The 25,671-nt window shown below is 41.8% G+C and overlaps 1 protein-coding gene across 1 annotated transcript; it reads left to right on the top strand.

Annotated features, from left to right (window-relative positions):
- The first annotated feature begins 1,319 nt into the window (after positions 1-1,319).
- Positions 1,320-25,671, top strand: LOC122786700 (TGF-beta receptor type-2-like). The gene is made up of 7 exons (XM_044053175.1): positions 1,320-1,656; positions 6,482-6,623; positions 7,932-8,122; positions 11,852-12,627; positions 14,805-14,946; positions 23,050-23,174; positions 24,563-25,671. The coding sequence occupies exons 1-7, from the start codon at positions 1,548-1,550 to the stop codon at positions 24,740-24,742; spliced, it is 1,665 nt and encodes a 554-aa protein (XP_043909110.1). The 5' UTR covers positions 1,320-1,547; the 3' UTR covers positions 24,743-25,671.

Below are 25,671 nucleotides of genomic sequence, written 5' to 3'. Positions count from 1 at the left end.
GAAACCTGACATCATGGCTCGAGTATGCACAGCAAAAACACATGACTGCAAAGCCCCACCAATAGTGGCTGTGATTTATGGGCCTTATGCGGTGGACCTAACCTCTGTGTGTCTTCAATGAAAATAAAAATAAAGCAACACCCTGATATACAGACAGATATGGAGAGACTCTCACCATCTCTTGATTAACCGTGAAACCTGGAACTTCTCCAGGAGGGATGTGTGTGATTTATTGACTTGCAGTGGACACCTATACATATATACTGTCTGTGCTGTATGTGCTACGACATCTTTAAATTGATTGCTAGTTTTAATGTTGTGGGTTTTTTTTTTTTTTACATGACCTATGAAAGCAGCTGAAATAACACTGTACATTTAATCGTTGTTGTAACACTGATGACTCAGACTGATAATTAAGCACTCACTGCTCTCGCACTCAGAAGTTAGTGATGAGTCCTAAGTGTTTTTTGTGTGTCTTTGTTTATTTCTATACTCCCAAATTAGCTGTTTTAATGCCACAGCATCATTCACTTTTATGCAAGGGGGGGGGGAGTGTTCCATGTGTGTGTATGTGTGTGTGGTCCATGATGGCCGTGCAGTTTGCAGCAGAAAAATAGGTTAATTAACTCCCTTTGGAATGCAGGTGTGTCATTTTTGTTTAATGCAGACCTTTTTTATTTGTATGTAAGGAATTGAACTGTGCCAGAGCAGAGCAGAGCATTACATTACACACTATCTTGCACCTCAAAGTTCACGGGGCGGACTTATAGTGCGTTACATCTGTAGTCGGAACTCTACTTTTGTCACATTTATTTCATAGTAATTCAGTCGTACACAAAGTGCTGTTTACTTTTTAACGGTAGACTTGTTGCTACGCTGTGTGTGTGTGTGTGTGTGAGTGTGTGAGTGTTGTTATGACTTTGATGTAAATGAGAAAGGGGTGGAAAAAAGATTATTGTTATTATACTTATCAAAGCATGTGTTTTCAAAGTTGTGGCTGATGAGTCAGCGTGTACAGTAACGACAAAATGAATTCTTCACTTTTTTCATCTGTGAATTAGATGTGAAAGGTGTGACTGTGTGTGTGTGTGTGTGTGTAGACACTTGCAGTCTATAGGTGAAGCTATTTCAGAGCGTGTCATTTCAAGTCTCTGCTCTGTTGGGCTTCAGCCTCTTAATGACATGGTTCAAGACTTTAGTGAGCCACAGGAGTGAGACTGTGAAGTTCAAGAAGACGAGGGGAGAGAGAGAGAGAAAAAGAGAGAAAGAGAGAGAGAGAAAGAGAGGGGAAAAAAAAAAAACTGTCCAACCCCTCTGAAGATTTCCTGTTTCATGAAGAGTGCACATACATACTCTGAGTCATTTAGGGCAAGTCCTGCCTGGTGTGTTTACTCTGCTTTTTTCTTCCCGGAGCTGTGGAGGCGTTCCTTTTTTAAAAAAGAGGGGAACAAGAAAGAGAGAAAGAGAGAAAGAGAGAGCAACTGTCGGACCGAAGAAAGTCCACGACGTGTGGATATTAAACCCGTTATCAAGGCTTCGGTTAATTAATGAGAAAGAGGGAAGTGTATATAGTCCGTGTCTTTATGGAGCTACTTCGGTTTTCCGCTTTTTGGTGTGGAACGATACTGTTTGGTAGTATCCTGCTTCAGCAGACTGGTGAGTGGAACTTTACTGCTACAACTTTCACTAAAGTTCGCCCAAGTCTTTCACGAGACACCGTGAAGCGTCACAGAGCGCTACACTGTGTCAAAGTATACCTTCAGCTGGAGAGCAGGGGCGGCTCAAGCGATTTAACCAGTTAAAGGCCCTACACTGAAACTCCCCCGTCCACACAGAAGCTGTCACACTAACACACTACTGTTGTTGTTGTTGTTGTTGTTGTTTTTATCACTTATTTCACTGCCTGTTTTCTGCTGCAACACAAACCCAAGTCACATTTTCAACTATTCACTCTCTTGTTTTGAAACGAGAGAAATATCCCCGCGCCACTCGCCCTCTCTTGTCACAATACAATCGTCAAGCATGACTCGTAAATGAATCACACAATTGCTGTTTGACATTTTGTTGCTATAACACTATTAACTCAACAGCACGTCTTAATAAAATAACAGAACATTGAGTTTGCCTAGCATACGTTCACAACTAATACCTGAGTTACTTTAATCACCATTTTTTCTAATGCTCTAAGTGTTGAAGTTAATAAAGTTTAATGATTCAGTGCAATTGGTTTTAATATAAGTTGAACTAATGTATAATTTTTTTTATTAAGCTATAGCTAGAGAGGCTGCACGACACACTGTATGTTTTTCATCGTTACAGTAGCAACACGCATGACATATTTATACAGTACATGTGAAGAATGTAACATAAAGGTAGATAATTGTTGTTTTTTTGTTTTAATATATTTTATTATTTTCAGCCTCGTGCACTTTGGCAAAAAACGTGCAACCCTATTGTAAATAGTTTAAATTTAAACCTTGAACAGCTTAAAAAATTTTTTTATTAATATTTTAATGCTACATTTTCACAAAAGTACACAGTAACATAGACTGATGAAATGCAATCTTTCTAACTCGCTGTCATGCAAAAATGTGTTGTTTTAAATCTTAAATCTGTATCCTGATTATCCACATAATCTAGTTTATTTCTTGGGCCATAAACTAGAAGGAGTATCTTTTTGAGTGATGCTTCTCACAGACAGACGCATAGAAACAAGACTTTTGACGTTTGACTGGATAATTATGAAGCATTTAGTAGCAAGATAGCAAGTTGCATGAGACCTCATGAGGTGGTTTCCAACCATGGTGTCATTGCATAGCTTTATTCTCATTTAATTCTCACAAAATGATTGTGTTGTCACCGTGGACTAAAGTTCTCCATGTCAGTGTGGCATTCCCTGCATGCATGTACTTGATCCTGCAGCCCTTACCCTTACCTGGAGCATGCACATGTCGTGTACGATCAATCCTGTCACAAATGTTTGGTCCACACTTACTGCAACATGCATGCATGGCAACGTGTTTGTCACACTGAACATAGCAGATCTCAGTGGACAGAAACTAGGAATTACCTTCAACTTTTGCCTGATTTTCAGACAAAAGTTAAACACAGGCCGGATGTGCTTGGATTACTAAGCTTTTTTTTTTTTTTTTTAAAGGCTAAATAATGATACATTAAATACAGAATGCACAACATAATCTGCTCCAGTGCACAGGATGTTGTGCCTCCATTGCCGGGATCTCACCTGTTTGCCTTTTAAAGTTAATCTCCATGTTTGATGTGCAGCCACATCATGAGCAGCCCCTCACAGGGAGACAGTGTTTTACCTTCATCTGTCTCAGGCTCAGTCCTAATGGCACCAAGTGGCTTTTGCTGCTCCTAATCCTCCCCCCCGCAATTATACGTAGCCTTGGGTGACAATTACTGCAATTCATCCCTTCCACATCCCGCCCCCTAGGTTTAAATGACATGCCTTTTCAGAGGAGTTGCTCTAATGATATAATTACCCCGACTCAAACACCTTCAGACCACTGGCACTTGGGTATGGACTATCCCTTTAGTGCGGATTCACTTCAAACACCTCACCAGGTCAAGTTTTGATGTGCTCTGTCAAATACTTGAGGCTGGAGATTAATGGCCTGTCCACACCGAAATTAGCATACTTCATACTGGAATTTCATCCACATGGAAACAGCGTCACCAAGTTGGCAACACTGTTTTTGTTTGGTCTGTTTACTTGATCATAACTTTCATTTTCTTTGTTTTATTTCCCTTCCTTTCCTCTGGCTTGGTTCATTCGGTCTCCGTTTCTGTGATTATAAACATCTAATCAGAGGTAATGAAAGTAATGAATTACATTTACCCGCGTTACTGTATTGAGTAGGTTTTTTGTGTACTAAAATTTGTTATTTTAGTTTTACTTGAGTATGGTTTTTTTGTTGAAGAAATGTACTCAAATCACATCCGTTAATAAGTAAAAAATAAATAAATTCACTCACCAGAATCATGAGGACAGGTGAATGATGATGACAGAGGACAGGTGAATTGGCGTTAATTAAGGTCCCTGAGTGAGTGAGAAAGTTAAAGCATATGTGACCTTTGACCCATGTTGACTGATGCATTTTAATTTTTAAAATGTGTGCCTTTAATTAAAAACAATTCACGACCCAACGTGGTTAAAAAAGTAAGTCACTTTTACTCTGAGTACATTTTAAACGAGATACTTTCTTTTTTAACTTTAAATTGAGTACATTTTTAGACCAGTACTTTTACTTTTACTTTTAATAAAAATAGTGGTACTTTTACTTGAGGAGGATATTTTAGTACTCTTTCCATCTCTTCATTTAATGTGTACAACGTCTTCGCTTCCATTTTTTGGTGTAGCGTCACAGCGCCTCACAGGCCTGGCATATGTACTACATCTTTGGGGGGGAGGAGGGGTTTGTGGGGATGGAGACATTTCCTGAAACAATGCTGGATTCTTTTAAAACAACAAGGAGAAAGATTGTGTAATATGGTGATGATTGTATCTGTGTAGGAGTTCTTCCGTTAAGTCAAGGCCAGAAAGCAATATTTGACTTTTCCTGCTTGTTTCTCGCTCACGCTGATAAGTAGCAGGAACCGGATGCCCATCAGTGTGTTCTATAACACGTGGGACTTCTGCTGCTCCTTCATGCGTCAGGTTGTACAGTGTTTCTGTTGCTGGGTGCAGCAGGTCTGCCCCCACCCCTGCAGCCTGGGTGAGATGAGACAGTGGGCTGTTTGTGTCGCACATGCACAGCACCCTCTCTCGTCAGTGTGGGGGGGGTTGGAGAGGCTCATTGGTTAAGACCCTACCCTGTGTGCGAAAGACATCATGGTCGCAAGTTCGATCCCACCCCTGGCTGATTGTACTTAATTCCATTGTAAGTGGCTTTGGATAAAAGCGTCTGCTTAATGACATGTAATGTAATGTAATGTGGTTTTAGAGCAGACCCCATCACGGTCTGCTGACGCGGTCGAGATTTGTCTAACTTTCACTTACACTTCCCCGTCGTGTGACCCAAGTAAAGTCAAGACGTTGCCAGCATTCAAACACCCGCCCGTCACTGAAGACACAAATGTGTTTTTGCACAGGAAGTGTACGTCGGTAGGAAATCGCTCACTTTCCATGTTGTTGTGTTCACAAGTCGCACATTCTGATGGAAGGAACAGCTTCAGCTTCCTGTGCATGTGGTGTGTGTGTGTATATACAGTAAATGTGTGGTTAAGTGGTTTCACTGGAGCAGCAGCACTGTCACATGCTCCTTCTCTTTGTCTGTTTTAGTGATTAGGACGATTTGGCGTCGGTGTGTGTTTCACTAAGTTTGCGTTCAGTGCCCACGCGGAATTCTGTCTATTTTTTTTTCTTTTCCCTTCACTCTCTCTGTTTGTGCAGCAGACTAATGTACTTTTACGTAAGTGTACAGCGTGCACACAGACGGAGAGTAACCCGATAGTGGTCACATTAAGCAGATAATGTAGACGTGAGTCATGATGGAAGTATGCTCCTTAACATGTAACTGCGACTCTGAGTGGAAAACACATGTAAATATTATAATCGATATCCTTAATAGAGCTGAAACGATTCATCGGTGACTTGGTTATTAATCGATTACTAAATTAATCGACAACTATTTTTGATAAACGAATAATCGGTTTGAAGCTTTTTTTCATGATCAAAACAAGATTTCTTAAATGTAATTATTTTCTTCATTTCTTTGCTCTGGATAACAAAGAAATCATTAAAAGTCAATGATTTTGGTTTGTGGACAAAACAAGACATTTGAGTACATCATCATTTCCAGGTTTGACGAACACTGATATTCTGAACACCAAACGATTAATCGAGAAAATGAATGAATCGATTATGAAAATAATGGTTAGTTGCAGCTGCCTTTGTTCCTCTGTCCGTCTGTCTCTGCCAAACAGTCTGATTGTCTTTCATTACTGCGACGATGAACAGCAAAGCTGCTGCGGGAGAATTATCTGTAGAAGCACCATTACTCACCAACATTTTTCTCCTCACCTCAAACATTCACAGACACTGATACATTGTCCTCTGGAGTTTTTTAGATATTCACGGACCGCGTCGGCAAACGAGAAACTTCTCAGTGAGGAGATGCATCTGCGTTTTCTTTGTTTGTTGTTCTTGCCTGTCTGGCAGTTGTCGCCTGAGATGATTATCAAACCCACAGGCACTCATCACACAATCCTGTTTGTCTCTCTGATACTGGTCTGCCTGCGGGCGAAGTCAAGTCTCGACAAGACCAAAGGAGGTGGATGCCACTGAGCGTGCTGCTCTCGTTGTTCCCACTTCGCAGGGAGCAAATCTATCCACTTTGGACTGGATTTGCTCGTTCCTGTTATTGATTAGATGTTTTCCAGTTCAGCTGCTGCTTGAATAATTCATTAAAAATGAATTCACGTTGTGTCTTCTCTCAAATTCCTTCTCTTTCTGTAGAGGCCTTTATCATAAAGATGAAGCGGCTGTGCAAGTTCTGTGACGTGCGGGCGACCACCTGCACGGGTAAAGGCATCTGTAAGGTGGAGTGCAACATCACGTCCATCTGCCCCCACGATGACGACGTCTGCGTCAGTATTTGGTAAGTGTCCACTCGACTTAACACATCTAATAAAGGAATAATGGCTTTAAATAAATAAATAAATACACGAATAAACAAAAGTCAGGTGAGAAGGTCGGGTCTTAAATTTGCATTTGAGGAAATGACGCTCTTTTATATTCAGGTCAGGCTTTGTTTTCTTTCCTTAGCCCCAAAACCTTCTTCCATATATTGACCTTTTCCTTTAAAGACATTGTCGGGCTGCATTCTGTTGGAGACAGTTGGCTGGATTATGACGGCACACGAGCACCTCAACAGCCACGAGCGTCACATCTCACTCCAAATGTGAGAAGCAGCAGGAGGCAGATTTGTGTAGGTATTATAAGCTTAGGGCCACGCTGCTGTTCCTAATTATATTAGCGATGTTATGGGCATGTTTGGCGCTGAGGTGAGCAGAGAGCTAATGGCACACGGGCAGCAGCACCTCTTTAAAACCGCTGTCATAACATTGCGCCGAGTGCTGCTCGGCAGGGAGGCAGAATATATCTATGCACTGTAGGTTTGTGCAGGTTCAGGCTCTTTTTTCTCGTTTCCTGTTTGTGATGGTGTTTGAAAACCTTGCCGTTTGTGAGCGCAACCTCTGTGTTGCAGTCATTTATATAATGCCGAGACTGTGGGAGACAAACGTGGCCTTTGCAGTTACTGCTTCATCACAGAACTGCTGAAAAATGACATTTTCTCAACTGTCATTATTACCTTGTTACGTAAACAAATACAGATGTCGGAAAGGCCGTGTCATTGTCTGCAAAAACCACCAATCAAACGTAACTCAGTTAAAAATGATGTATGTAAAAGCAGCGACCTTAAGGATTTAAAATGGTTAATCTAATCCAAACTGAGAGCGTTGAAGGTGAAAAGACCAGAGTCTAGCAGCTTGTTGTGTGTTCTTTACTTGATGATAGAGACCGTTTCTATTTGTAAGAAGTAGTTTTACATAATTTTCACATTTCCTTGAACCAGTTCATTAATTTTTATCATCAGCATTTTCTACAGAAGGAATTTATGTACTGTATAAATAACTGGGCCTGGAATTAGCTTCCTCTGTTTTAAAGACCAGCAACTACTACTGGTAAATAAGATGCTGCACTTAAGCACAAACACATCCACATTATTTTTATAAACATTCAACATTTTTGAGAGGTTTGCAAATGAAAAGTGGCTAGTATTTCACTTTAAGATGTTTCCTCAATCTCCGACACATTTTATGGATTAATATAATAGATTTCTTCCATATATCACCTTTTTAAGTTGGAGTGTGTTCAGTGTGAGTTTTCCTTTTCTGTTCTTTAGGAGGAGGAAAGTTGACAACATCACCTTTGACACCGTCTGCCACAACCCGGCTCAGAAGCTGTACGGCCTGGTCTTGGAGGATTACAACAACAGCAAGTGTGAGATGAAAGAAAGAAAGGGCATGGGCTCAGAGTTCTTCATCTGCTCTTGCTCCGAGGACGAGTGCAATGAACGCATCTTTTTTAACTCAAGTAAGTGAGAGTGTAAAGACAACACTGACATATACAGTTGCAGAGATATCACAAAATATTGCAATATCTTCCTCTTCCTTTACACTGTAATCTCTCTCTCACTAATCTGGAGCAGAGATGCACTGTAGTGACGTGATCAAATACTTCAATATGGAGTTGGTTCCCCTTTTGCAGCTGTAACAGCTTCCACACTTATTGGAATACTTTCCTCAACATTCTGTAGTGTTTCTGTGATGCATTCACTGACTCTCGTAAAATCATTTATTCATCTATTATTGCTATAACCCTTTTATTTTTTAAGCCAAATTATTTTATTTATTTATTTATTTTTTTGAACATGTTTTGTGTGGCCCACAAAACACCCGGCTGTTTTTCCTTTTTTGTCCGACCCGCTTCTGAAGCTGAATAGTCCTGCTGTAGAGCATTTATGAGGTCTGGACGGGGTGAAGGTCTGGTCCGTCAAGTTCAAACCCATCAAAACCATGTCTTGATAGTCCTTGCTTTGTGCACTGGAGCCCAGTCATGTTGGAATAGAAAATCAAACTTTTTCATCAAACTGTGGAAGCATAGTATTATCCAAAATGTCTTCAGTGGAGATAAAGGGGCCTCGAGACTGCACCTGAATACTTAATCCATACAGTGCATTTAGCTCATTAGGTGCTCAAGTATGTACTTGTACCAGTTGAACCTGCTGCTGTTTCAGTCTGAGAAAGCCATATGTCGAGGTTATGTGCTGAAAAAGCTGCCTACTAGAAACAGGGTTGGTAAGAGCACAGATCTTGATCCAAAACAGTAAAAAAACAGAACAGTTACATAAAAGATGCCAAAACTCTTCTCGCAGCTGATGGAGGAGCAGCAGTCTGTTGATGGTTATCTGCAAAGAGCCTCACACTATAAATAGTCATGATTATATTCATATTGATAAGTGCAGTTTAAAGTTGTGTGAAATGAAATTGAAAATACTGATAATAAAAATGCGACAGAACGTGCAGCGTAACATGCAAACATCACGGTTAACCTGATATTACGACGGCAGCACTTCCCCGCTCGTCGTGTAAGGTGTCGTGCATGAGCAGTAACACATGTGCACGTTAGCGCTCTCTGGGCTTGTGATCACTCGCAGGCGTTTGGAGACTCCAGTTACAACACTGGCCCTGGAATCGCATGTATTTTGACGACAGCGTCCAGGCAATAATAACAGCGAGGTACATTTCCGAGACCTGGCTCTGCACACAGAGCCAAATTGAAAGCATCTGCGCTGTGCACACACACACACACACACACACACAGAACGTCATGGAAATCCGTTCGCACAGAGTCGAGAATGTCTGTGCACTTTCTGTAACTTCTCAGTGACTAACATGAGGCCGTGTGTGTTGTAATGAAAGAGCTGCAGGAGAGAGGAATGCTACGAGGCCAGCAGACAGAACCGGGAACTCTGGTGACTAGTTAGTGATCAATGTCTCATTGATCATTTACCCATGGTGTTATGTTTCTCTCACTGATTAACACGGGGGCCCTGCAGCAGCTGCAACATCACAATTTAATCTTTGTAAAACTCCTCAGATCCATTTGAAGCTCAGTAAAGTAGCTTTTATACATATTATATTTACATTTTACATGTAGTTTCAATGATGTTCTTTCTAATTGACCTTTAATATATTAAGATTCTTATTCAGCGTTACAGATAACTTTGTCATTTCTATAACGTGTCTGTTTATATTCGCTACATGTACTTTTTAAATGACTTTCATTATTATTTTTGAATGCAAACTCAGGGCTTTGCTGTAAAGCAGCAGCAGCTCAATGCTCAGTCATATTTTTTCCTTGAGAATCACAAAGGTTAGGTTATATATAAGTTACATACTGCAGAGAACTAGCTTCTTCACATACCAGTGAAAATATGCCAAGTATTGCTGCGGTAACTATAAAACTCCTTTTTTAACTTTTTTTTTTATACCATTTCCGATTTCCTAGGCCAACTCTTGGCAAGAAAACAAATATGTGCATTTCTGGAAAACATATTATCTCACTTCATAAACACCACTGTGGAGCAGAAGACTTTGGCTTTAATTTGACCAGCTGGGCTGTAGATTCCTGTCCCTGGAAAAACTAAAAGAGAACTTTGTGTAAATGAGGCTCTGACCAAACGCTGTCTGGAAGAGTCCGGGAGGCACGGTGACAGGTTTGTTGTGAGAAATAGCTCCTCACTCTGTGAAAAGCAAAACAAACCCGGCTGGGGCCATGTTGAGGATTTCAGACATGTGGTTTCCTGTTGAGAGAAAAAAGAGACAACCCACGGGCTCGACTGGGTAGTCAAATAGATGCCTTTCTCATTTGTTAGCTTCCTTTATTTTGACGGGGCCGCGCTCCTCACGTATAATCTTCCCTTGAAACCCGGCATTATTTGTTTTTTCTTTTCTTTTTTCCTTTTATATAATGTAAGTGAAGCAACCCTTTTCTAAGCTGAGATAAGCTCCAGTTATGTGGCTCTTTGATGAAGTCATGGTACCAATGATTAAATTTAGAATGTGTTTTCTCATTAAGTTCATTGTGTCTGGGAAACGTCTCTTCATAGGTCTGCAGCTTAAATGCAGCGCAAGTATAAACTTTCACTATTCGCCAAAACCCGGAGCAGTTACCAGACGCACCACCTCCTAAATTATAAGAATCAGACGCACACTATAAAGAGACACAATATGTGGTCGACTGGGTCAGGGTTTGGAGCAGTTTTGCATTTGTGGTCTAGACGCTATCTTTAGCTTTCTGATGCTTATAGACATTCCACATGGGAGGGTCAGTTTCCTCTGCTGTTCTGAGAATACTACGATACTTGATGCAATCTGCCAATGCTGACTTTTATTTCTTGACACTGTGGAAGACAAACGGCCGTCCAGAAAAATACACAAGTGGAAAAGTACAGAAGAAGAAGAAAAATCCATGAGAATTCTAAAGTGGAACACTTTTTAAATCGTACTGTGGGCTATAGAAATGTGAAAAATTATTTGTTTTCTGGAACTCTGCTGCCAGTCACACTGGTCCACTCATCGGCGCTGTCTCTTTTCCCCTAAATGGGAATATAATTTATAAAATTATAGAGCTGAAACGATTATTAATCGATTACTAAATTAATCGACAACTATTTTGATAATCGATTTGAAGGTTTTTTCATGATTAAAACAAGATTTCCGATTGTTTAAGCTTCTTAAATGTGTATATTTTCTTCATTTCTTTGCTCTGGAGAACAAAGAAATCATTAAAAGTCAATGGTTTTGGTTTGTAGACAAAAACGAGACATTTGAGAACGTCATTTCCAGGTTTGACGAACACCGATCAACATTTGTTAAGGTTTTATAATAATTTATGGACCAATCGATTAATCGAGAAAATAATCGACAGATTAATCAATTATGAAAACAATCGTTAATTGCAGGTCTATCAAATTAACATCACGTTCTATTGAAGAGTGATTGAGACCATTATTTTATAAATGAAACTCATTTTAACATTCAAACAGTTCTTTTTGAAACTAGTAGAGTCGCCCCCTGGTGGCTGACTGCTCTTTCTTCACTTTTCAAAAAAAAAATGAAGGGAGTGATGAAGACAACAAACATGGACATTTGTATATTGACGACTCAATCGTGAGTTGTCTGAATGAAGAATAATAGCAGGAATTACCATTTTCTGTGACTGTGATTAATTCTTCATCTTCACTCTTTGTTTCCCCAGACAAGGATTCCCCTGTGGTTGAAGTCATCTTAGTGAGCCTGGTGCCTCTGCTGGTCATGGCTGTTGTCGTCATCACTTCCTTCTACTGCTATCGCGTTTACCGCCAGCGACAAGCCAGCTCCAGGCGCAAGAAGGGCCCGCCGCTGGACTTCAGCGACGCCCGCGCCATCATGATCGACGACGAGCGTTCGGACAGCAGCTCCACGCTCGCAAACAACCTCAACCACAACACCGAGCTGCTGCCCATCGAGCTGGACGTCCAGGTCGGAAAGGGCCGCTTTGCAGAAGTCTACAAGGCCAAGCTGAAGCAGGGCTCCGCGGTCAGCGAGGAGCAGGGCTTCGAGACCGTGGCCGTCAAGATCTTCCAGTACGAGGAGTACGCGTCGTGGAAAAACGAGAAGGACATCTTCTCAGACGCGGACCTGAGGCATGAGAACGTGCTCCACTTCCTGACCGCCGAGGAGCGGAAGGTGCAGAGACAGTACTGGCTGATCACAGCCTACCACCCGAGAGGGAATCTCCAAGAATACCTGAGTCATCATATCATCAGCTGGCAGGACCTGCGCGTGCTCGGGAGCTCGCTGGCGTGCGGCGTGGCTCACCTTCACAGCGACCACACGTCCTGCGGTCGATACAAGGTCGCCATCGCACACAGGGACATTAAGAGCTCCAACATACTTGTGAAGAGCGACCTCACCTGCTGCCTGTGTGACTTTGGCCTCGCACTGCGGCTGGACAGCAATCTGTCTGTGGACGAGCTGGCCAACAGCGGGCAGGTAAAGCCTTCTCGCCCCTAAATTTGGGCATTTTATTTGTTTCTTTACTTGGCTCGATCCCTTCAAGGGATAAGAAATAAATCCTCCCCTCCCATGATTTGTGCTGGCACCCCACACACAGGCCGTTCCGAGCGCCGCGCCGCTATATATTTCTTTGAAGGTATTTATCCGACCCTGAAAGTGTTCATCAAACTTTTCCCTTCTGAGCCTCATCACTCAGAGATACCACCCCTAAATATTTGGCCTTCTCTATATCTTATTCCCAGATGGATCGCGCTGATAGAAATTGTGCTGTAATTCTTCTTAGGTTGACATTTTATTGTAGTCACCAGGCAAACAAGCTAGATTGATTCTTAATGGACTCATTATGCTGATGTAATAGACCAGAGTCGTATTAGACTCCATTATGAAAATGACTCATGATAGAAAAGAGAGAAAAAAAAAGGCCTCACCCTTTGCTGTACAGGACACCTAATGCATTGTAATTCCCTTAATGCATTTGGAGGAAGCGCCTGTGAACAGTAATTATGTGAAGACAAGCAACATGCTGTAGAGCTCTGTGCTGCCTTTGTTTAGCCACTTATTTAATCATCAAACATGTTTGGGTTCACATAAAAGTGATATCGCAGGGAAATGACCGCCTCAGATAAATAACTCTTACTGCTGAGATTATCTGCTTAGCGACGCCTTGTTTTTAAATAAACAACTCTATTATTTTGGGGTTGTTCACCTGCAGTGTGTAACTTTTAATGGTTTTTGTTGTTGATATTGTTCCTTCTCTGTTTGGTCTTTGTGAGCAGACACAGTTTAACCCTTTAACACAAGTGCACGTTGCGGTTCGGAAAGCTGAGAAGTTGAGTGAGTAGTGGTTATACGTAAATATCACCTGCGCTGTTGCAGGAAGCCGGCGAATCAGCGTCTTTGTTACCAGAGAGGAGAGAGTTGGAAAAACGCCTGCACATACAGTAGTTTCCATTTTGTGGCCTGTTTTTGGACATTGAGACAAAAACTCAAACAAATGTTAGTTTAAATCTAGTTTTCAGGTAGAATTATGTCAATGTAAGAATGAAGGGAGTGATTAAGACAACAAACTTGACCATTTGTATACTGAAGTGATCTATTATTAGTTTGCCTAGTTGTTATAGTAAATAGCAGGACATTCTTTCTTCTTTCTGTGACTTAAACTTTAATAATTCTTGGTATTGGCACTTCATCTTTACTTTAGTTAGTACTTGTTATACGGAAATTTCCCCTGCGCTGTTGCAGGAAGCCGGTGAATCAGCGTCTTTGTCACTAGAGAGGAGAGAGTTGGAAAAACGTCTGTACATAGTACATTATACTATACAATATATGTATTGTATACTCAAAATCTAGTTTTCATGTACAGCTACAGTGTATTTCTTTATTTTAAATTGTTAATACACTATTTTCACATGCAGTAATTTGTAAGTAACTGCCAAATATTGAAAGTTATTCTGGAAAAATGGGCAAAAAGCACTTTTTCTGGCCCTTTTATGGTTAAAATAAGAAAAAAAATGTCCAGACGGACACTTTGAGGCTTTGTTGTTAAAGGGTTAATAATATCTGTGTGCTGCATCTTTCATGTGAAAACAGGCTCAGTCAGGCAACGCTCGCCGCGTCCCAATAGTCAATGCTGCATCTTTCGTTGTCCGCACGTCAAAATGTGTCACGGCGCCGCGTCATGGGCCGTCCCAACTGTCACATGAATCTTCGGCCCGGAATCTTTGCCCGTCCGTGAAGGACACATCTGGTGTATCCTTCGCGGCCGAGCCATATCCCACAATTCTTTGCACGCCAGCGGGAAACCACACAAACGACTCCCTCCCCTAAAACCACACAACAACACGACACAAACACATGTCTTTTGGAAAAACAGGCTTGGTGGAGCTCAGAGACAAACACAAAACTCAACTCTAAAATAGTAGCCCTACAAAAGGATTTGAAGCTTTTTGTGTCATTTCATTTGTGATGGGGGCTTACCAAGTCATTCTTCATATTATAACAGGGTTTGGTTTTGAAGAATCTTCATTTTCTAGATTAAAATGTTGCTTGAAGAGCATTGTGTGAATTTATTTAACCCTTTTCTTACTATTAACATCTGTATTAGGGATTCTCTTAGCTTTGATCATCACTGACGCATGTCCGTCTCCTCTCAGGTGGGAACAGCCAGGTACATGGCTCCAGAGGTGCTGGAGTCAAGAATCAACCTAGAAAACATCGAGTCTTTCAAACAGGCCGACGTTTACTCCATGGCTCTCGTACTGTGGGAGATCATCTCCAGGTGCAGCGCGATCGGAGGTGAGTAATGGCGGTCACGGGCTTTTGGTTGAAAAACAAACATTATGAACAGGTTAATGTGTAACGTGCTTCAGGTCAAATTTGTCAGGATTGATTTAAATAGTAGTGTCAGATCAATAATACACTTTCCAATATTTCTTGGCACATTTTAAAATGATTACATTTTTTTATTTTCTTATGCCAAACAATCTAATCCATAAATCCATGTGGGTGGACCACAGGACAATAAAACCTTAAATCCCTTTTTTTAAGTTGAGCAACTTTGTAATAAGCCTATAAATGTGTCTTTGAATGAATTATTTATTGACACAAAACATCACCAAAGGATCACTTCCGTGAATGAGAACGTGTCATAAATTATCGGTTATTCATTATACATCTAAGTAAGAATACTTCAGATATAGACAACAATAACAAGCACGGCCAGTTTTCAGGCAAACGTCACTCTAACCTCACTTTACCACATAGGAAATATGAGAATAAGTGTTTTTATTACTCATCCTGGTGCCAATTCTGCTGCGCTGATGCCAGCGTGTTGCTTTCACTGAGGTTTTTGAAACGTGGTTTAACATGTTTGGGAGATACACTGCAACAAGCCTAAGAGAGTGTGTGGATTCCCTGCTTCCAGCGAAGAATAATAGTCCAGCGCGTAATCCCTCGTAAAAAGACAACGTGGCTGGCAGACACGGGGAGTTGTTTGTTATTGTTTTCCTCCAGTTGTCAACACTTTGAGGTTGTCAAACCGCTCCTCGCCAAATGCGGTACACTACCCTGCCTCCCTCTGTATTCTCTTTGTGTTGGTATCATAGATGGTAGATGGGAGGTGAATATATTGAATCGCCACCAGGAGGAGTTGATGATCTAAATCGCTAGTTGGGTGTCTTCTTCAATAGTTCGAGATGTTGATTATTTTTATTTAAATATGTTCCCATTTACAAGGAAATAGATGTTAAATCTAAATCTTTATTAATCCCCTTAGGGAAATTATTTAGTAGCACCTGGGGAGCAATGGGGGTTGGGTACCTTGCTCAGCCCTGTTGACCTGGTGGGGACTTGAACCGGCAACCCTCCAGTTACAAGCCAAGTTCCCTTTCCACTTGGCCACACATATATGGACACCAGTGTGATTGACAGCTGATATCGTCCAATAGGAGCTGTTCCCGCCATGTTCTGCACGCGCACCGAAAAAACATCGCTCGTGACCTTTGGCTAAAAACAGAGATGATCAGGAGTTTAGCCGGCGTCATCGCGAGTAAAGGAAATCAATACAACGGCGCTGATGAGTGAAACGTGTGTAAAGATCTTCACAAACACTGTAAGCAGAAAAAAAAATAACAAAGTTGCCTCCGGACCTCGCTTGACTTCCAAGGAAAACACAAGCGCGTTGACAACTTTACCAATTAGGAGCCCGCTGACGAACTTCACCTTGAGTTTGCTGTGGCGCCGCGTGACGAGACGCGTCCGCGCGTGTCCACCGCGTTCTATTCATCACGGAGGGAACAGAGTTCTAATCATAATCCGTCTTGTAGAAGTCTCAAGGATCAGCTGTGGCGTTTGCTAATGTGCCGTTACTCGTGTTTGTCATTCTGCAGCAAAAACAAGGCCAGGATATGTGCAAATAATAGTAATGGGTGATTATCTGAAGGCGGCCTGTGGGGCAGTGCTTCATGGCGACAGTCCGTCATTTGTTTTCACTTCCCTTTTAGTGTCTCTGTGGTCCAGTTTGTTTCTTTGACTGCTGCTGTCTCCGTTGTGTCAGAGCGGTGATTGAAAGCAGAGTTTGAGCACGAACCCTCCGACTTTTTCCTGTTTTGCCCTCACACCCCCCCCGTATCACACTGGTTATGCTGCCCAGGAGTGCTCTGAAGAAAAAGAAAAACATGGATTTGTGACCCATAATCCCCTCTCCTTTTCCTTCCCAGCAGTAAGAATATACAGCATGGGGCCTGTGGGTACACCTTTGAAAGCAAAACAAACTATTTCCTGTTTTGCAAAGACAGTGGAGCGTGGATGTCTCCCTCGGATGGTCTTTTGTGAGGAACATCTCTTGAGAGCCGACCAGACAGGAATACCTGCAGGGAGGGATGGACTAAATCAATCCAAGCTCCTTGGATGGAGGTTCCTGTAGCTTTGCTCCATCTCCACGCAGCGGTGCAGTTCAGTGAAGATGATCGTGTCTTCTTCTTGTGATCAAGAAGATACTGTATATTCTTCTTCTTCTTCTCTTTAATGAGAGGTTCTTGAACAGATGTCAGATCAGGGTGTTCTGTTCCCAACGACACGGTATCACTTAGTGGAATAGAGTCTTTATCCGTTTCGTTCACTTCCGAGTTCATGCTTGTGCGTCTTTATTTTTAATTACTGAGATCTCCACAAACAGGAACAGTGGAGATGATGGCAAACGTTATTTCTGACCCAGTTTAACCACGCCAGACAATTCATGTCATTATTTCCCCCCCCTCTACTCATCATCCTCCTGTCAGTTACTCCACATTTCTCTTCCCCTCTCCACGTCTGTCTTTTTTTTCCTCTCACCCTGAGGCAGGTGAGACAGCAGTTAATTACTCTGCTACGACACTGTCAGAGCTGCAGACAGTCACCCAGCTGTACTCACAGGGAGGACGGGCGAGCGTTCATGTACGGCACTGAACGGGGAAGCAGATGGGCTCCAGAAAAGAGACTAAAGATAGAAGCATTGAGACACTTTTCCCGTGTTCTGTTCCCATTCCAAATCTTGATCCATTTCTCCTGACTCTGCAAACTCTCTGAGGCGAGCGGACGGTTCGAAATCTGTCGCCCCGCTGAAAGGTTAACATGTTGTACAAACACGGAGCGACTCCTACGACGATAGGCTCAGGAGGAATGTGGAAGGCATGAAATGCAGCCGTTTAGTTTCTGTTTGACTGGCGGCTTTAACTCTCCCTGCAGCAAGTACGCTGGTAGAGATCTGGCGCCCCGAGAGAAACGCTGGTGTTTGCTGAGAGCGAGTGAGAAGCTTTAACGGCTAACGCTCGTCTCTCAGTGTTGTCCCTGGAGCTCGGTGAGTCACACATGACTCTCTGCCAACTCGGCCCGCTTTAGACGAAATGCACATTTTCAGAATGACACATCACAGGATATCACTGCAGAAAACGATGGTTTCCACTCGTGTCTCTTGACTCTGATGCCTTTGTGTGTGTGTGTGTGTGTGTGTTGAGGACAGATGTCTGATCAACTATCAGAGTGTCTGAGACAGCGGCAGCGGCCGCCTCACCGCTCTGTCACAGCTCCCGGGGCCGCGGTCTACTCCCGAGTTCTGCCAGGCGTGAGGAACGCAGCCGCTTGTCGACAGCGTCTGTCTACCAGCCGCGAGACAGCGCTTCGCTTTCTTTGGCTTCATCCGTATTCCTCAGTTTTCATTTAAGAATGCATACATTTGGTCTGTCGTCCACGTTATTGCAGTTTTAGAGTCCCAAAATACGTTTAGAGCAGGATTTCTACCCTAATTGAACAGTTTCAGAGTCATTGTGGTGGTTAAATGGCCTGTTGTGCTGCGGTTGGGGGCTCAGGACCACTGACCTGGAGTTCTCACAATCAGGAGGTCTCCCCCGAAGTCTCGGGTCAGACGACAAACACTATTGGCGTATTGGTGAGGCGCGCTCTACTCACCTCGGCACGGCACGGTTTAGGTTGCATCTCCACTACAAAAAAAAGTACCTACTCAGCGTGGGCGGAGTTTTATAAGCCACACACACACACACACAAACGAGTGACTAGTGACTATAGATCACGGCAGCGTCAGCGTTATTTTTGACGTTCATCATGGCAGAGCTGGCAAAAAAGAAGCAGAGAAAACCATTGTCGGAGGAAGCGAGTAAGAGGAAGCGGCTGTGCGGCCGAGCGAGAGGCCGCACACCAGTAATCAGTTTCGCCTCGTCGTCTCAGTTTTCTTCGTAGTAATACTAAGCAAACTACTACAGAGGAGAGAATCAACTTCCTGTTTACACCAGGGTTACCCACAGGTTGAGCGTTGTCTGGTTTTCTCCTGAAGCCAACCTGGATTTAAGAATTATATTAACTTGCCACCAGGGGGCGACTCTAGGCTACTATTCACAACATCAGTAAACATTTTCCTCCATTTTCAATCCTTAGTTTCAGGTCTTCTTGAATCGAATGTCAGTTTTGTAAGAATCCAACACCAGTGTGATTGACACGGTTTCCTACTATAATTAAAATAATCCTACTATAATTAAAATAATCATTATTTGCAGCCCTACATGTGATATATGTTTCTGGGCGTATAGTGTGGATGCAGATGGTTTTTTTTTATTTAAATAAAAACACGGCAGTATGATTGCACCCTTTAACCTCTGAGACTCTAAAGACAAAGGAAACGTGGAATGAGAGGGAAAACAGAACAGAGACATCAACACAGCTCAGAGAGAGAAGGAAAAGCTGGATTCAAAGCTCAGCCCGTTTTCTTTTTCTTTTTTTTTTCATCTCTGACTGTGTTCTCCTGTATAATTTAGCTGGTCCAGATTTAGGGCTTGGAAAGACGATGAGGGCGTTCCTCAGGCGGGTGGGGCTAAGACGTGGGATAATAGTGGAGTGGTGTTTTAACGTTGAGCTGCAGACAGAGAAATACCTTTGGCCCCTATAGAGAGAGGCTGAGCCAGACTGGAGAGGAGGAGATGTGAGGGCAGCTGCTCTCCAGATGTCAAACCATCAACTCCTTCAGGACTGGAGGACTGTGTGTGTCCAAATCCTGACTTGTTTTTGGGCTGAATCGAGGACATAATGCGTGTCCCCGAGTTGGTCTCATTGCAGCCGCATCCAGCCTGAGCCTAAATAGCTTTGGTCAGGTTTAATGGGGTTAGGTGAAGGTCATATTGTATGTATCAGCTATAGTTAATGGTAGGGTAAGCCTCCCGGGGCTAAGTCACTGCCATATGTCCAAATGTGAGCCCGGCACATGTATGCGTCTGCGTTCAATGACTTTAACAGCGTGTGAGGAAGACGAAACAAGTGTCAACGCCACCGCAGCCTAATGAAAAGCAGCAGAGGTGGCTGCCAGAGGATTATTCCACACTTTCAGAGACAAAAAAACTGGTTATTGTGATCACTTTATTCATTTAAAACACATGTTTGGATCTGTTTTTATAATAACTTTATTTATATATAATATCGCACCTTAAAATAAAGATAAGTGACAGATGACAGTACAATAATAATAATAATAATAATAATCAACTTTATTTAATAAGGATTGCAGTTCAAAGTGCTTCACAATAAAAGGAACATTTAAAAAGCAAATACAAGAATAAAACAAGACAGGTGTGGAATGAAAAGGAAAAGTCTAAAAAGTAAAAACAACAAGAGAAGCAAATAAATCCGTACAACACAACACAGGGTGGAATACAATAGGAAAAGGCTCGAGTAAAGAGGTTCTAACTTTAAAATAAACTATAAATGCAAATAAACACAACACAGGTGGAATAAAAGACTCAGATAAAAAAAACTCAATAAAAGATTCAAGTAATAGAACAATTAAAGAGAACGGTTTAGAGGTGTCACATCAATATAAGGGTCAGATAAATAAAGTAGAACAAATAGTGTTTGGCGACGCGTGTCACGAAAGTTTGAAAGGTCGTGACGTCGCGTCTCCCGTCGTCGCTGCTGCTGCTGAAGCCAAACGAAAGCGAGTTTCTCTTGTCTGCAGATTCCTGACAACTGGCGTAGGAATTAGACACTGGGGATAAAATAAGTGCTGGTGCTGCAGAAGTCACATCACCACATGTCAGCTGTTGTAGGAGACAGATTGTGACTGTGCTGCACTTGTTATATGGTGGGGGGGTTTTTTTTGCAGAGAAATCTCGTGACTTCTGCACACCACAGCATTCCTCTCCTTCCCCGTGTTGTGTTTTTCAATAGATTTTGCTCGTTGGGAGTTTTGCTGTAATTTAAGGTTTTCCTGGACAAAAGAACATCTTTCCTTTTTAGAGCAGCACTGGCCAATCCCTTCCATCCTTGAATAAACACTTTTGTTTACACTGCAAAGCGCTCTGCAGTGTGATTTCTATATTTTGGGCCCATTGTTTGGGGATGAACACATAAACATGTTTGCCCAACAGTTTACAAAGTGTGTTTTGCCGTCTATAGCACACAGTTAGACGTGTCAAAGCAGAAGAAGCGTCTGTCTCCTCTTAAATATTGACTGATGGCTGCGTGCGTCTGTGTTTAAGCTCTCTTTGTTTCCAGCCAGAATCCTCCTGTATGTTGTATTAGTCTCCGTTTCCTGCGTAACTTCCTGTTAAAGTCTTTTTAATTTTTTTCAAAGACAGAAAGGAAACGTGATCGGGTTAAAAACAGCTGCGTCGGCTCCTAAATGTACTCATCGACATGTTTATGTGCTTTAACATGAGGGAAATGCTGCAGTTTGTCCGCGTATGAAACACATGATGTGTCAGTTTCTGTGCAGAGATGACGGCGTTTACTCCACAGCTCTGCTTTGTTCTGCTTGTGTAAACTCTCTGAGACGGATTTCCAAAGAAATCATTCACTTTGCACTGTGTGTTTGATTAAGTAAGAGAGTAATTACACAATCTGTGCAGTCGATTGTAGCAGGAAAGATTAGATTTTAGTTTTTAGGTGTGAACACGACTTCCACTGCAATAAAATGTAAATAAAGAATACAAATGTGCTGTGACAACCTATATTTTACAGTTTACACTCTGCTCCCTGACATCCTCGAAAACAAATGTTAAATGCCCTTGAAAGTTTTTGAAAATAGCCCTAAATGGATCATTGAAAGTGCTTGAATTTTGTGCAAGAAAGAAGTTAATTTGATGTTTAGGCAAATGTCTCGTGCCGCCGTTATGTTTGTTACGATGTGCGTAGACTAGAGCTGCAACTAACAATTATTCTCATAATCGATTAAGCTGTTGATTATTTTCTTGATTAATCGTTTGGTCCATTATATATTTTGATCGGTGTTCGTCAAACCTGGAAATGATGATGTTCTCAAATGTCTTGTTTTGTCCATAAACCAATGATTTATGTGTTATCCATAGCAAAGAAATGAAGAAAATATTCACATTTAAGAAGCTTAAACAATCGGAAATCTTGTTGTCATCACAAAAAAAACTCCAAACCGATTAATCGCCAATTCATTCAGTAATCGATTGATAATCGATTAATCGTTTCAGCTGTAACGTGGACGGAGACACTGTCCGCTGTCTCTCTCCACCGCTGACGTGAGATTCCGTGCAGAACAATAAGTGAGTAACGTGATGTCTGGGAAATGCAAATTCCAAGACTTTGATCAAGATCCCAAGGACAATCAGTGGTCCAGATGCAGAGCGTGCTGCAGATCAATAAAAGTGCGGCTCTTTCCTCCCTTCTTAAGCACATTGTGTCCTTGCACTTGAGGGAATTGGTCCTGGAAGGTCTTTGAATTCGATGTCAGCCAAGGTGTGGGAACTCTGGTTTAAGCTTTTAAAGGTAAACCTTGAATGAATATAAGTGTAAATGATGTGGAGTTCTGAACAGGAGTGTTTTATTTGCCTTTTTAAAGGGCTAATTGTGAAAAAACAACAAAGAGACTTACACAATTCTCATCGATTGTCTAAAAACATTTATTTTCTTAGGGATTCATTCATTCCTGTAACGCTGCGTGTTCTGTGGAAACTCTTGACCCACACTTGACACAGTCATGCGTGCTCCGCTTGGTTAATCTCGCCGTGGGTAAACTCACTTGGTATTTTTGCCGTTAACAAAACACGCGCGCACTCTGACAAGGTTTTGTTGTGCAAGAGAGTCGACACAAAGCCCGAGCTGTGTTGAAAGGCTCTTGATGCCGAGGGTTAGAAAAAGAAAAATATGTGATTTTTCTCTTCCTCAAGTCTCCCTCTCGGCCTTCCTGTCAGCAGCGTTTGTGCTGTTGCTCTAGTGTTTACACTTACACTTTTAATTTGGAGCCCACAGTGAGTCCTGTGAGAGGTGGTGTTGATGCGCGTGTAGGGGGCTCGGCCCTCTGATCCGCACTCCGTGTCGCTCACAACATGATGTGTGTTTTTTTTTTATTTGGGCTGATTTCTTGTTTTTGTTGTTGTGCTTGGTGTGCAGAGGTGAAAGAGTACGAGCCTCCCTTCGGGAACCTGAGGGAACACCCGTGTGTGGAGAGCATGAAGGACAGCGTTCTCCGGGACAGAGGGAGACCTGAGATCCCCAACAGCTGGATCAACCACACGGTAAGAGGCAACCCTGCAGAGACGAACTCGGGCGGGCAACTGAGGTCTCTTCAGTCAATATTTTATTTTAATGTCATGAACAGGGTGATAACTTCATGAAACCCGGATGTTGTGCAAATATCTACCTTCATTTGACCGTATGCATTATAGAGGGTGTAACTAGGTTGTATTGCTAGTTGTTTTATTTATGTTAGCTTAGCTCTGCTTCAAAGCGACTTCAGGGAGAAACTGCTCTGCTCTGACGGGGATTTCAAAGGTCGGACTGGTTCATAGTTCTGCTTTTACTGTCAACATCTGTGCAACAATAATTGCTAACATAATTACTTCATCAAAGCCGATACGAATCATAACATTAAAAAAACACATGATATATTCTGATAGTAATAGTCTGTGAGTAAGTGATGCACGTGTCATTTATAGTGCCACAAAACAAACGACCCCGTCCTTTTTATTTTATTCTTTACCCCGAGGTTAGTAATCATTTTTGGATTTTTTTCATTTAGTTCTGAGTTAACGCTGAGTAGAAAAAGGCAAAAAAACCACTTGATTGTACGACTGACTGTATTTATTTTGTTATTAACAAGAGCAGCTGAATTTAGACGATCGCCGACATTGTGTTGTTCACATTTAGAAAATATGTCACATGGATTATTTTTTTTGCAAGAAGTGCAACCATTCAATGATGGTTTAAGGGGCAAAGAAAATCAAAAATATGTGTCATGATTTTCTTTTTGATGACGACTATTGTGTCTCTTTGGCTTTTTTAATGTTTGTTAAAGGATAATTATCAGTGAAATAGCTTATAAATATGATCAAATACGGCAGTAACACAAATAATCTGGCTTAAAATTGAAGAAAGGTTATTAATATATGATTTTATGTCATTTCTATGTGTTTCTATTACATTTAATATCAAATACTGCATACATATCATTGTATTAAGTGTTTAGGGCTTTAATTATTCAGGTTTGCTTTTTAAACTCATTGTGTTTCACATGCACCATAAACACATGCTCTTATGATGTGTAAGATTATGATTATGATTATTACACAGCAATAATAAACTTCAGTGTACAATCACCGAGAAATAAACAAAAATAATGATCATAATGAACTTGTATCATATGGAATCATCACACTTTATCACGTCTCTTCAAACCAAACTCAAAAAGACAAACATGGAACAGCGACTGTGTCTGTAATCTGTGATTCTGCTGAAATGTCGATCATGTGAGTCCATGTTTTATTTTTACTGCCACACAAAACTCAATAAAGACACATGAATATTAATTCTTGCAGAAAATAATAATAATAACACTTGAGTCCATCTTGTCCCAGAGTATGCTTTATCGACTGATCTTGACTGTGCTCCACTGCTCCCCCTGCAGGGCATCCAGATGGTGTGCGCCTCCATAGAGGACTGCTGGGACCACGACCCGGAGGCCCGTCTCACAGCCCAGTGTGTCGCCGAGCGCTTCGACGACATGGAGTATCTGGACAAGCTGTCGGACCGCTCGGACTCGGAGGAGAAGATCCCTGAAGAAATCTTTGTTGTGGACGAGAAGTAGAGCCTTACAGACACACTGCCGCCCCCACCAGGGCGGGTGAGGAATCACAGCTTCCACTGGAGGCTTTTTGTGATTCATTCCAGATACTGGATCAGATCAGATGGAGGAGCTTTCCTGGAAAAGTGAACTGACGCCAGAGAGAGAGAGAGGATCGCTGCAGTATCAACATCAGGACCAACATGCATATGAAAACCAATGAAAGACCTTTTTTTACACTTCTTTTTTTGTTTTATGCTTTAAAGACTGGATCAAAGCCACAAACAGACAGGGAATTCACATTATTAAGCTTTTATAACCAAATACTATTTGCACTTTATCAATTTCTATGCACACCAAATGTGCGTGTGTGTATTCAATGTCGATATTCTCGTTTTGGCAATACATTTCAGGTATAGGACTTTAAAGGGACAGCATGGACACACAGGTTTTCAGCCTTCAGAGGCAAAATATGGGTGTTTTTCCACCAGTTTGTCAGAACTGAAGAAGCCGCCGACAGCTTACTACAGAAGACTGAGGAGCTTCACAGACAAGGAAATGGAAAATATTAAGACGTCTAATAACACTAGTGATAAATGTGACATAAACAGTATTGGACTGTCCACTTACATGTGTCTCTGTAAGTGGTGCAGCGCTGGATGGACGGCCATAAAAATCTCTTTATAGGAATCGACAATCTGTTCACCTTTTACCAAAGGAATACAAGGTGAAGTGTCTGTGTGTGTGTGTGTGTGAACGTGCAATTTTCCTGTTAGATTTAAGGACTAGAATCAGAGAATAACGGAGCGCGACACAGTATCTTTGAAGACCTCGAACAGCTGAACTTGTTTATAAGCATTTTATTACAGAAAAGGGAACAATGATCTTGTTTTCATATAAGAAAGTTTTGTATAGAAGTGTAAAAATCATAATTAAATAATATCTTGTACGTA

This window comes from Solea senegalensis, linkage group LG20, assembly GCF_019176455.1.
Source record: "Solea senegalensis isolate Sse05_10M linkage group LG20, IFAPA_SoseM_1, whole genome shotgun sequence".
NCBI lineage: Eukaryota > Metazoa > Chordata > Actinopteri > Pleuronectiformes > Soleidae > Solea > Solea senegalensis.
Note: the sequence above shows the minus strand (reverse complement) of the source record. Positions and strands in the feature narration are given on the sequence as shown.

Excerpts from the sequence above, each read along its gene's own strand:
- LOC122786700 (XM_044053175.1), top strand. The coding sequence starts at position 1,548 with ATGAGAAAGAGGGAAGTGTATATAGTCCGTGTCTTTATGGAGCTACTT. Across the intron at positions 8,123-11,851 it reads ACGCATCTTTTTTAACTCAA|ACAAGGATTCCCCTGTGGTT; the intron begins GTAAGTGAGAGT and ends TTGTTTCCCCAG. Across the intron at positions 23,175-24,562 it reads ACAGCTGGATCAACCACACG|GGCATCCAGATGGTGTGCGC; the intron begins GTAAGAGGCAAC and ends CTCCCCCTGCAG.